This window comes from Dunckerocampus dactyliophorus, chromosome 7 (genome assembly GCF_027744805.1).
Source record: "Dunckerocampus dactyliophorus isolate RoL2022-P2 chromosome 7, RoL_Ddac_1.1, whole genome shotgun sequence".
Lineage (NCBI taxonomy): Eukaryota > Metazoa > Chordata > Actinopteri > Syngnathiformes > Syngnathidae > Dunckerocampus > Dunckerocampus dactyliophorus.
In genome coordinates, this window is record NC_072825.1 from 23,525,183 (window position 1) to 23,538,780 (window position 13,598).

The 13,598-nt window shown below is 41.0% G+C and overlaps 1 protein-coding gene across 7 annotated transcripts in view; it reads right to left on the minus strand.

Annotated features, from left to right (window-relative positions):
* The window catches only part of kif13a (kinesin family member 13A), a 70,321-nt gene that overhangs the window by 25,894 nt on the left and 30,829 nt on the right, over positions 1–13,598 (minus strand). For all 7 annotated transcript variants that reach the window (XM_054781417.1, XM_054781423.1, XM_054781420.1 and 4 more), the window contains exons 8-18: positions 13,228–13,315; positions 11,337–11,471; positions 11,138–11,250; positions 9,202–9,313; positions 8,886–9,098; positions 8,698–8,808; positions 8,021–8,155; positions 5,063–5,193; positions 4,787–4,873; positions 4,542–4,717; positions 2,233–2,452 (exon numbers count right to left, since the gene is read on the minus strand). In XM_054781417.1, coding sequence (XP_054637392.1) covers positions 2,233–2,452; positions 4,542–4,717; positions 4,787–4,873; positions 5,063–5,193; positions 8,021–8,155; positions 8,698–8,808; positions 8,886–9,098; positions 9,202–9,313; positions 11,138–11,250; positions 11,337–11,471; positions 13,228–13,315 — 1,521 coding nt within the window. The remainder of the gene's footprint in view (positions 1–2,232; positions 2,453–4,541; positions 4,718–4,786; positions 4,874–5,062; positions 5,194–8,020; positions 8,156–8,697; positions 8,809–8,885; positions 9,099–9,201; positions 9,314–11,137; positions 11,251–11,336; positions 11,472–13,227; positions 13,316–13,598) is intronic.

Here is a 13,598-nt window from a genome sequence, read left to right on the forward strand (position 1 = left end):
GACATGTTATGTACATTACAGTTTGTGAGTGGCATTTCATGCAAATACAGGCAAACTTGTCTATAGCGGCCACTAGAGGGAGTCTGCAAAAGTGGCCGCTATAGACATGTGGCCTCTATAGACAGGTTGGTACAGTTTGAATGTTGACCAGTAGAGGAAAAAAAAGAAAAAAAAAGGGAAAAAAAAATGATAATAATAATGTTGACTAGTAGAGGGCACTGCGGACTGCGGATACAAGTTGTACAGCACTACTAGGCCTGTTATTATCATGGTTCATGGGTCATGGTTTTAATTCATCCTGAACATGCATGAGTCAAATAGTAGCACATCACATAGTACAATTCACAATTTTGCATGTCCACAATGGAGTAGGAAGAAACAAAGCTTATTTAATCCTACCCCTCTTATTCTTCCAAGTGTACTTTGTAGGTCTACATGACAATGTAGTGCAATCATAGCCAAGGTTTTTACTTACTAAAAGGAAGCCAGAGGCTTAATAATAACTGATAGAATATATCCACGACCCACAGAACAAAGCTGTGCTAGTAATGTCTTACGCTTGTTTTTAATATTTTACTTTTTACAGCTTTAGTTCATCAGGAAGTGACGGGAAGTGACGGTGGGCGTCCCGAGCAGGAGAGCTAGGCTCAGTGCTAGCTGTGAGTTTCAAGAGAGTTGGGAAGTGTGTTTATGTTGGCGTGGATGTAAAGTCCTGCAGTGTTCTTCGCTGTTAATAAAGCCATTAAAGTGCATCGGCGACGTGAGTCTCTCCTTCCCCACAACAAGCGGCATTACAGTATTGACACACATTGTGCACATTGTCTCACACCAGGAAATAAACGGTGTCACTTGTTACAGGCATTGGCTGGACAGCTATGTAGTGGGGCTTGTTTAACCTTTGCCTTGTGGGCAAGCAGGAAGGAGAGACGATGCTGAGAGATGTGTGTGTGTTCTGAGCTGCTGTCTGGTGGCCGCATTCAATAAATAAAGTTGGCAGAAGCAACAGGAGAAGTTTCCTTCTTTGCTTCGGAGCTGAATAACACTGACAAGTTAACAGACTAGTAGCGAACGGAAAAGAAGACGGCTTTTTTTTGTGTCGAATACAGAAGATGAGGACTTTGATGGATTTGTGGATGAGGATTGATCAAAAATAATGTGAGTACATTCTAAAATACTTCAATTAAGTACAACCGAACTCAGTTTTCCTCCCGCTGCCGCATGCATGCTAGCGTATGTTTTTTTTTTATTGTACCGTCGCTGGGAGCACGTCCTGTTCCCAGCCTAATTTGCGGTAATGTTTTGGTGCAAATGCTCTTAAAGTTACATGTTTGACCAGGAAATAGCAAGCTCAAAAGAAGACGGCTTTTTTATGCGGAACAACTGACAGTTTGTGTGGATCTTGTGAATGATTGTGACTGAGCTAGGACTCAGTAATTAAAGTCTACACACGACGCCTTCATTGATTGAAAAACAAAACTTTTTCGTGCATGAAGCTTCTACTTGAGTCGGTAATTTGGCCGCTATATGCAGTCAGATATTGACCAAGGGAGACAAAATGGGTGGCCGCTGGCCGCGTTGGACAGGTGACTGCTATACACAGGGTCTATAACATGTAAATTTGCTGCGGGGGATTTTTCAGTGGCTGCTATAGGCAGGTGGCCGTTCTATAAAGGTGGCCGCTAAGACAGGTTTGACTGTATATAGAAGTTGGGTTGTTTAAGTTGAAAAAACTACTTTCTGCATGTGTGTTGTATTGTTCTCTGTAACATAAAACAGTAGTGGGGTACTGTGTTCACAGAATGGCAAGAAAGTTTGTGTGCCACTATAGAAGATGTAATGTACATAACTCGGTGTCCGCATTTGATTTTTGCCATCTTTTCAGAGCTTTAACTCATGATCTAGATTTGTCACTTGTTTTTATTTACTTTATGATACTCTCTCAAATATAAGTTACTTTTCTAACAAAAGTCAAATCTATGCAGAGATAACAGCATAAAGTGGACACCGAGTTATGTACATTACATTTGAGAAAGAGTGAACTTCGGAGGGTTGCTATGGGAAATGGAAGATGTCTCGAGCTCTGGTATGTTGGGTGTGTGTTTTGCAATGTTTGAAGTTTGTGTTTATAACATTACCAAAGTCTATCCACGAGTTTGAAATTTTACCCAAAATGTAACACTTGGGTACCCTTGATCTGAGCCATGCACATATGTATGTGTGTGTCCCACAAACCTTTCCTCTGTCCATAGTCGCAGCTTGCTGTGTGGTGTGTGTGTCTGAAATGTGAGTCGTTCACTGCTGCTGCGGTGGTGCTGCTGTGTTTTCTCTGGAGAAAGCTGTTGCCGCAGCGATTCCAGCTCTCGCTCGTACATCATCCTCTGTTCCTCCAGAGCCGTGCGCTTCTCCTCCAGGTACTGCTTCTCCAGGACCTGGACAGCATTCTGCAAGGGGTCTGGATGCACATATGTAGGTATGTTACAATCCAATACACAACTTATTTCCAGCTTGCATGACTTACACAGAAACTGCTGTTAACTGTTAACTTAAAACTGTCATGAAAAAGGGAAGTATTGCATTAGGGGCAAGTTGGACAGTGCCCCACTATATTCGACAGATTGTGCTATTTGTACTCCACAGTGTTTCCCATACATATATTAAATTTGGCCACAAACAGACTTGGTGCTGTCTGTTCGAATTTGCTCATAAACACATTATAATGGGACTGTGAATATAGCTTGTCGTTCCAACGGCGGATAGTAGAGGGCACCGCAACTCTGCTTCTACCTTTTACACACTTGGTCTGCCAGAGAATAAAAGGACGGAGCAGGAAGGATCAGTGTTGCCAGTTTAACAACTCTGTCGCTATATTTAGCAAGTGTTCAGAAGATTAAGGCCCTGTCCACACGGAAACGTTCCTGGGATTTTTTTGGGAAAAAAATTCCCGTTCACAATGTGCTGGATTAGTAAATAGTTGCATTCAGACGGGAACGGATCACTGTGTGAAAACAATGTAATTACACAAGGCACACCTACATGTGGCGCTGTAAACAGACATACAGATGGAACCATGTGACACACCAAACTATAGAAGAAGAAAGAACATATGAGCATAAATCTGTCGTCTTCCGCCTTCCAATGCTCATCGAGACTTATGACGAAGTGGAATTAGTTCTGCGAGTCATTTTGGAGTATAAGACGACAATATCATGAGTATGTGGACTGGGGTGAGTCATGTCAGTCGAAATATTCAGATATTATTTTGGCTTGTCATCAAAGCTCACTTCTGATCATGTGACGGCAATGAGTCGGCGACGTCATCGTTTCTAAAAAGAGCGGTGCACCTGTCTACACGGAAACAACAAGCCGGTGTTCTCTCAAAGCCACTTTAAAAAAATACCGCTTCAGTGCACCCAGAACGGCGTTTCTGTGTGGGTGGAAAGCTGAAACGATAAAATACTTATATTTCCGTGTGGATAGCCCTAAAAACGTGACAAGCTTTCTTGTCAGAAAAAACTTATGGGCACTAGGCCTGGGACGATAATAAATTAATTACGGTAATCACACAATAAATAACAATGAACTTGATAATTCAGCTTCAATATATTGCCATGTGCATGCGTGTCTGTTTTCCTCGTCTCTTGCCTCCAAAATACAGGAAGAGGTACCACTCTGTGCATTGGTTTCAGCACCTGGGGGTGTTTGTTCCATAGAACAACGACATGAACTGAGTGAGATGTTTTGTCAGTGTCTTTGTGTCTTTGTGTCTTTGTCTCGGTGGGTGGAGGCGGGGCCGCTAGCATACACACAGAGTGCAGAAGAGTGTAACTTAGGAGAAATTAAATAAGTAGATTGTAATATATGGTCATAGTTTTTAAAAACATTTTTCATTGTTCTTTTCTTAAAAGTAATGTCAAAATCTGGTCACGACTTGTTCTCGTAGACCCAATCTCGTTTATCGTCTCATCTTGTGAACTGAGTGTCTTGTGACACCCCTAGTAACAAGTGCTAACTAATTTAAAATTAATTTAATTTCAATACAAAATGATATAAATCTGTAATAACCGTACATCGTGTGCTGTTTTTGGTGTAGCGTCCTTTTTACTGACTTTGATGACTGTGTTCTTGCCAACTTTCCTTGCCCTTTCCCTGCTGTGTCAGGCAGTGGAGGCCTCTGCCCCATATTACAAAGGAAACATCATTGTGAGTACCAGGTATGACTGGTGTCGGACATTTTTGTATTGGTCTTGTGTGCAGAAATGTGTTCCATGAATTCTGCCGAGCAGGAAATTTAATACTAACAGGATTGATTGTGCCATTCAATTTTTAATTTTGTGGCTACAAATCATTTGCAAGAGGATACAGAGGAGTTGACTCTAAAGTTGGGAGTATGTTTGATAAAAACATTTTTACAGTCCTTGCATTTTCAAATATGTTATGATAAGGTGGGAGTACCTGGAACAAAGGAGGAGTTTCAGATATTAAATTTTTGCTATCCTAGCTGTGGACTGAGAGCCTTAGGTATCAGGTGAATTATGAATTACCGTTGTTCCCTAGAGTCTTCATTATGACCTCCATTTGGGCAAACTCATAACTGTAGTCCTGCTCAGAAGATGCCTCGCTGGCCGTCTCCACATCCACCTCCACAAAGCTCTCCCTGGGAGAAGCCCTCTCCAGCTCCTTCAAACGGTCTCGCCGCTTTCGTTTAGGAAGATTGATCCTGTGACACAAGGGAACTTCAAATAACTTTGTTCATATCAAGTGTTGTGCATGATGAAGTGTGACATACCGAAAAAAGTGGTTGTTGCCCCATAAGATACGGTCTCCATGCCAGAGGTGTACCAAAGAATCGATCATCGTTCCGTTCACGCAAGTCCTGTAGAAAACATGTCAGATGGCATTGGAACCTAAACTGATGGAGGTTGAACAATCCATTTGCAGTGGGAGGGGATACAAGTTTGTGATAGCAAAGCAAAAAAAATTCCTGGACTGTGAGGCCGTGGGAAGGTCCAGTCATCTGTGAAGTATGTAGACAAAAAGCAGTAGCAGTCCTACTACAACTCACCGGGCGTTCTCTATGGGCATCAAGGTGACATCACCATCCTGGCACAGCTCCAGTACACAGTGCTGCGGCTGGATACCGATCCCAAAGAGCTGGATGTCTTGAGAAGTGTCGGCGCCGACATGCGTGAGCTCCTACACACAGGTGGAAGACACATTAAGGAGACAATAACAGCAGGCCTGCTATTGATCACCTTGTGTTTGGCCTAATTTCTTGTGACAAAATGAGTCCTGTAAGTTTAAAAGAGCACGCCAAAGTGAAAAAACATGCAGCGCTTTTGCTGCGTGAGTGGGCGTTGTTAAACAAACATCTCCTTTTTCCAAGGATGTCCAACCCAGCAGTGAGCTAACCCACGCCACATTGCCGTGGTCATTCCACACTAAAATGGCAGGATGGGCTGCGGAATTCAGACAAAGGCCTGTTGTTCGGTTCACTGCGCAGGCCGCTTCCTCACACGCCTACAAGGTCTGACTTGCAGGTTGCATCTGTCTGACTGAACCACACAGAAATTTTGCTGAAGAAAATAAAAATTAGCACCTAATTTGACTTAATGAAAGCAGATTTTCTGCAGGCTTGGTGGGTGTAATTGTGTCTTCACCATTTCCTTTTTAATGCATGTCTTATGTTAAATGATTCCAAAAACTGTGAAAATCTCACACAGTAGCAACTTTTCCTTGCTGTTTAGTCTCAATGAATAAGTCAGTTCAAAGGAAGGAAAGAAGGAAACTCCAGATAGAAATGTAACTTCTAACAAAAACCCTACTTCTTACTTTCGAGAATCCAGTGGATGATGACGGATGATGAAAACTAGCCCTCACCTCCATGCATTAAACAGCTCCTTTCCATTTCACCAGGCTATTTCTGTATGGACACCTTGCATGTGATCATTGGAAAGTGAATGCACAGAGGTCATGCAATGTTGCTGCAGTCAAAGAGACTGGTCATATTTTTTTCGGTGGTGGTATGCTTTTCATCTACATCAGGGGTCGGAAACCTGTAGCTCTTTTGATGACTGCATCTGGCTCTTAACACGATTTCTTAACACGATAAAAATTTATTTGACTTTTTTTTTCACTGACATTTTATAAGTGAAACATTACAGAAATCAGTGTTAAAAATAATGTTCAAAATATACTTTTTTTTTTTTTTGGCCAGAGTCAATGCCAGCTGTCCTTCCAATATTTTCCGGGGCAGACACCAAAACCCAATTATTACTGGGTAATATGCTAGCCTACCGGGGGTCATTGAAATGTCAAGAAGTAAATTTCCCTCCTTTAATCAAATAGTACGTTAGCTAATTCTTCAGAGCTAAACCTTTAAACGAAGAAGATGGTGAAAACAAAGAAAGATACGAAGGACGGTGCAAAACCATGCAACACCAGAAGTCGCATTAATGGTATTTTATTTATTATCGGATAGTATCAGCATAACAATAATAAAACAATAATAAAAAGAATAAATCATAGATTTATTGTATTATAAAATTGTTGGTCCTGCTTGAAAATTAACACATATAGTTGTATTAAATGTTAAAAAATATGATATGGCTCTCACAGAATACATTTGAAATTGTGTGGCTTTCATCGCTCTCTTAGCCAAAAAGGTCCCCGACCCCGATCTACACAGTGTTAGTCTATCTTTAACAGTCACATGTTTTTCTCTAAACATACCCGATAAAAATCTGCCATTAATTATTATATGTGTTACTTTTACTTACAGCACCTCTTCTCAAGAGACAATACTGCAGAAATGAAACCTGGATATACTTTAGATTAGTCAATGTTCAGCTTGTTGGGCAGTATAGATATATATAGAAATAGATATATAGATATAGAAATAGAAAAGGACTCAAAACACAGCCATTATTGTCTACATCAATGATAAAACAATACACTTAAAAATATGCATTTCTTAATAACTACTTTAAAGTTTATATAAATGCATATACATTTTGGAAATATGGGCCATTAATTTATTCTAATAATAATATCCAGTTAGAAATCCCACTGTTTTTGCATGTTTATGTTGTTTTGTTTCATTGTGTTTCAGCGGGCAATGACCCATCCCACTTTGTCCGACGGTCATTAACGCACCATAGTTGTGTGCATGTGCTGTGCTAGCTTTCTCCCACGCTGCACAGATAAACTACTATACTGTATTTTTCCCATTGTTCTTTCACCTCATACTTGGTCCCAAATGCTGATACTATGTGGGAATGCATAAAGGTAAGGTTGGGGACCACTGGTCTAAATAACTGGCGACCCAAATGAATAGCCAGATCCGGTGGTGGCAGCCTCATGGTCTGGACGGCATGAGTGCTGCAAGCATTGGGGAGCTGCTGTTCAGGAAAAATGAATTCCAACATGACATTGTGAAGCAGAGTATGATCCCCTCCTGCATGGCGGGTTTTCCAACATGATAAGGAGCCCAAACACACCTCCATGATGACAAGTGCCTTGCTGAGGAAGCTGAAGGTGAAGGCGATGGAGTGGACAAGCATGATCCAGACCTGATCTCAATTGAACACCTTTGGGGCATCCTCAAACAAATGGGAGGGGAAGGAGTGGAAGGTGTCTAACATCCACCAGCTCCACAAGTGATGTTATCATGGAGGAGTGGACGAGGGTTCCAGGAACAACCTGTGCAACTCTGATATGAATTCCATATCCAAGAGGATTAAGATAGATAACAATGGTGCTCACATTAAATATTCATACCAATTTGGACATGTTTCCTGTGAGGTGTACTCAGTTGTGTTGCCAACTATTATATAATGGCGGTGTGTTTACTCTACAAAGGCTAATAAATCTATAGTGATTTCCAAGCTGTACACTGAGTACTCTCCAAGTCTAAGTTTCATTTCCATGGTATTGTACCTTGAGAAAACATAATAAAATGGCCAATACTGAACCTCCATCAGAGGCAGTCCATAAATACACTCAAATACCAAAACAGTAGTACCTTGAGGTAGTAGACCAGTAGCTCATTCAAGGCCGGATCAGCATTCAGATTGACCAGGAAACTCTTGTCTTCACCCACTTTAATGCCAGATGTTTCCAGAGAGATGCCCATGCTTTCCAGCTGCTTCTGGCGCTCCTGTGAACACAGTTGATATCAACTTTATCTGCAACCATGGTAGATCAATTCACTTACATTCACATGTGTCAAACTGAACACCCGGGGGGCCAGATGTGGCTCGCTACATCATTTTATGTAGCCCGCAAAAGCCTGGGAATAACATGTGTCAATAATGGACTTCACCATTGTCCTTAGAAATGTATTTGTTCGTTCATTTTGACAAAAAAAATTGTGCCGCGCGCAATTCTAATATCTAATCATGCATCAGGATACATCACTCCTCATTCAAAGCACGATATCCATCAATTTGTTAGTAATGATTAGGGCTGTCAAAAGTAACGCGTTAACGCCTGTGATTAATCTGAAAATCTTAACACGTTATAAAAGTAATAACGCAATTTCATTATGTCACAAAGTTTGGCCACAACGTCACTCCGTAGTCCTCTGCACCGGGCAATGCATCCAGCAGTGATGAATGACGAGAAATTTCTATTTAAAGCTTCCGAATCAGGCCAAAAGTTTGCAGTCACACAATATCTGTCACATTCTTATGTGCTCACCGTGGCGATCTCTTCAGTCTTTCGTAGCTTCTCCTCCCAGGTGACGGTCATCTCCATGATGAGTTTCTCAGATTCATGTAGCTTCTCTTTCAGCTCAGGTGCCTTCAGGGACTTTGGGGCAGAGGACAGTTCGGGATCATGTCAGGACCATGACAAACTGGCCATGATGGCTTTTGGTTTTGCCTTACCTCAGCCTGCGACAGCTGAACTTTGAGCTTCTCCACCTCCTCTCGGAGCTCCCGGATGATGCGAGCATTGGGGTCTTCATTCACCACGGCGTGGTTGACGATCCTTTTGGCTCGATCAGCGTAACGCAGAGTGGAAAGGGTCTCTTCATAGTTATCTGCTGCAGGACTCACTGTGGCTATCATAGCTGTTTTACTGTTTCCACCAAGATTGTCCTAAAGAGAAGAAAAGTCAACATGTCTTGTCTTTCTAGATGCGTGCTAACAGAACCTTTTGCTTTGAAGGTCAACGGAAATAGCAACAATTTGGAGGACAAACCTTGAGCAGCCAGGTGAGGACAGAGTCTCTGTAAGGCACAAATTTGGCCTTGCCCTTTCCTGCCGACTGGTCAGCCAGCGCAGAAATCACACAACCTAGCGTAGTCAAAGACCTACAACAACACACACACAAAGTTGCATTTAAAGACTTTCAGTGTTATTTCTCGCATACATTTCCAGAACACTGCACACACCAGTCACTTTTTAGGCAATATTTGCAGACTTTAATTAGATCGAACACAAGAGGCATATCACAAATTCTGCTTTTACCAACATAACTAGTGTCTGTGTCGTCGTAGTTATTCTAATAAGAGCAGAACATACAGAACAGAATAGATTCTTTTTTGAATAGATTTATTTTTTGAAACACTGACCTGCAGTGTAACACACAGTTGGCCCACAGTGCTTGCATCATTCTGTGTAATCAAGCAATTCATCTGCTAAAAATTACTTCTCTGTCATTGGTATTAAAAGTGGCCACATTATTATATGTCACCAAAATACCATTCTTACTAAGGGTGCCAGAATCAGTCCAAAAGTAACAATAGCTTAACTGTACAAAATTAAAAACAACACCACTTTAACTATTACACCCTGTCTATGCAGAGAGGCATAAGGCAGTGAGGGATCAGTTTAAGTACAGCAAAGCATGGTGCGAAACGTGTAATCCGCCCATTCCACATCTGCAAACTCTTCAGGGTTACACATCTTGCAGACTGTGATGTTTTTGTGTTGATATAAAATACTGTAGCTTTTGCCCGGATGTTGCGAGGATGAACAATGACTTTATTGAAAGGAACAACCACGTCAAAGCACCCATAGTCATATATATCCACAGCCATCTCCTTCTTCCTTTTCCTGGCTCATCCAATTGGAAAGTAGAAATTTCAAGCAGGAATGAATGAACACGGATATTTTCAAAAATGCACATTTCTCCCACTCCGATGTAAAAAAAAAAAAAGTCTATCCACACGAGTGAAGTTTAAAAAACGTCTGTCCACATAAACGCATTGACAAGTTGTCATGCACATTTTGACCTAAAGTCGGCTTTAAGTTTGAGTGCAATTGAGTTTGACACCCCTGACCTACATTGGATTGGTTTTAGCATCTTTAATGCACTAATTTCATCAAAATAGCCCCCGCATCTTAACATTTTCCTCTATGTGGAATAAGTTTGGACACGCCTGCATTCGTCTTTTGTGCAAATCTTTCATCCGGTGATGACGGTAAAAAAAAAATTAAATGTGTGCATTTTGCCAGTTGTGATTTAATGCAGGTTAAAGGGATAGTTCAGATTTTTTTACATGAAGTTGTATGACATCCCCATCAGCATTGTAGTCCAATAACAGCAACTTACCCCCCCACATGGTCTCATTTTTGTGATGCAAATGTTTTCATCTTTTGAACGCATATTGTTTTTAGAAGCCAAACTCCTTACTTAATTGTCCCCAGCAACTAAGCGGAACTATGTTCTTCATCACAGAAATCTGACCAGAACTGGACTTAGGAGACCAAGTGGGGGATAAATCACTGTTATTGGACTACAATGCTGATGGCTATGTTATACAATACTTCATGTCAAGAAATACGAACTATCCCTTTAATACAGCAATGGTTTTATTTTGAAGCTTACTTCTTGTGTTGTCGTTTCACGATGCTTAGCAATAATGATGGACGTTAACAATACTACTACAGATGTTGACATGAACTGACCAATTTTTCATAGAAATGACCTTTTTGGCTCTCAAATTCGACAAAAGTGGTCAACCATGTAAGTAGTAATAAGAAGAACACAGTTGACTAGGACTTGATGAGTTGGTCCACATAGGTTGTCAACATAAACTGGACAGACTTAAAAGGGTTCCAATGTATTATCTTATTATATAGTTCTTGTATTGTGTGTCTTTGAACCATGCGTAACCACCAAATATACTCACTTGTTTATGTTGCTGCCTTCTTTGAGTCGCTCCCCAGCAGCTCCTGTCTTGGACACTCGCTCACTTCCTGCCAGGTCAACTAGACTCATCTTGCTCACTTTCTCCCCAGAATTCTGTACATAAACCCGAGCAATGATTAGATTTATAAGGCCATCATAAATAGCACATTGCATGGTCTTTATATAGCCAAAAAGATTACCCCAGACTGTAGGTCGTAGAGCGTCTGTGTGACAATAATACTGAAGACGGCGTGAGATCGGCTGCTCTCCTCATTCATGTTGGTGGCTGCCACTGTGCGAGATTTATTCCCCTCTGACATGAGCACCTCGATGTCCTAAAGTTAACAATGAAATGGAGAAATAGAGATGCAAATTTCTGCCTTCACTGAAACATTAGAAGTCAAAGGGAGAGCTTTAACCCAGAAATCTTCCATCACCCCTACACTAATGTCAAAGGTCAGGCAGACATACATCCATCCATTTTCTATACCGCTTTTTCCTGTCAGGCAGACACAATAAACCGAGAGAGTGCAAGGTTTTTTACATGAATATGGTTAAAAATTAAAGACTACTGCATAATAACCATTACTACTGCATAAGTTATTAAATATTTTGAAAAAAATGGATGGATGTTAAACTGCAAACGCCTGGTTGCAGATGACCACAGTGTATAGCATCTGACATCTTTTGGATTTTTTTTTCATGTTTTCAAGTGGATGAGAGTAGGCATGGGGCTGATCCCCACACACACACGCAAGCACTATGCCTGACGTGTTCATGACGACACAAAACAGTCAGACAACTACACAACACCAAACTTCAGAGTGGTTACAATATCATACTCGCCTGTAGAGAGTTTATTACAGCCTATAAAATCCATATAAAATCAACAATTACGATAATATAGCGACACAGAAGTTATGTGCGATGTTAAAAGTTCTGTGTTGTTCGACTGTCTGCGGTGAAGGTGCAAGGCTGAGCGCTTGGCTGTGTGTGTGTGTGTGTGTGTGTGTGGCACTGCATGTGTGGAGACAGCTACGTTTACTGATATTATTGTAGCTACATTTGCTGATATTCTTTTGGCCTGGTTGCATATGAAAGCAAACAGAGCTCTGGTATCAGGATTCTATTGACATCGGCAGATACTATATCGGGATGGGATCAGAAGTGAAAAAACATAGATCGGCGGATTCCTAGATGAGAGCACAATTAGAGAAATGTAATCTAATTAGTTTCTTTAACCTTTCACCAAATTCTTTGACAAAAAAAGAGTGGTTTAATCTCAAGTAACTTTATGAATACAAAAAATGTGAATGTGTTCCAAACAAAACAATCTCTAAATGGCAACGTATCCCACAAGGATTCAGAGTCAATCAAAACCTGGCATTTTGAAGACAGCTTTTTACTGAATGGCCACTTTATTATTTCTGACACTACAGACACTTTGCATTAGAAGTGTAGGACTAAGATCAAATAATGGAAACTTTAGCAAAGTAAGTACTGTATATAACCCAGTACACACAGTAAAACTACTTTGGGATTAGTTTGGGTTCAAAAAGTGTCGCCACATACGGTATAACACCACAGAAAACAATTCAGTGTGTTGTGAATTTCTCATGCTGGTTGCTGGCTGTTGGAGCACTACTGGCAACGCCGATGAAATTCATAGGTTTTATAGTATAACACGGAAGATTTTAGTGGTTTTGCGGAAAAAATGTGCAAATGGATCCTTTTGAGAACAATAAAAAGTCTTCCAGTGTGCACATGTGGTTCAGCTGGGTCACACCAGACAGAGGCCTGAGCTTTGGGAAATCTACTGCATTAATATCAGGCAAAAAGAGCCCACAGAAACAGGGTGGAGATGTTTAAACTTAATTAAGGGAAGCCCCACCAATGCTTGGCATACAGTCCACACAAAACCACACAAGTGCATTCCACATTCTGTTAACATGTGTCATTAGGGGCTCATGAGGATATGAGCCCACATTGTTAGGTTTGGTGCAATTCCACTAAGACATGAATGCATTTGTGTAAATTATTCCTGTGCGTTTGAGAAATCCGAGGGTTTGTGCAGTGTTGTGAAAGACATACCTCAAAGCTGGTCACGGCCAGCTGAGACAAACCATCCACGTATGGACCCAGGACTTTGTGTTCCCGAACCTTCAGAGACTGTCGGCTCCTTGCAAAAAAGGGTAAAGAAAAAGTCTCGTCAGTGAAAGGAGTGGAAATGCCTTTCATGCACATTTAATTTCCTCCCTCTCTGAAACCATTTTTACTGCGCCAATGGGAGTTTTGAGAGTAGGAACAATCGCTTTCACATTTAACATCTCATTAGACTGAAGGACATTTTAAATAAACACTTCTCCTTACTGAAGAACAGGCATTATAGCTCCTACAACGAATGGACAGACCAAGTCCGGATGATATAGTAAAGGGTCTCAATAGTACAAAGGAGGTAAAGT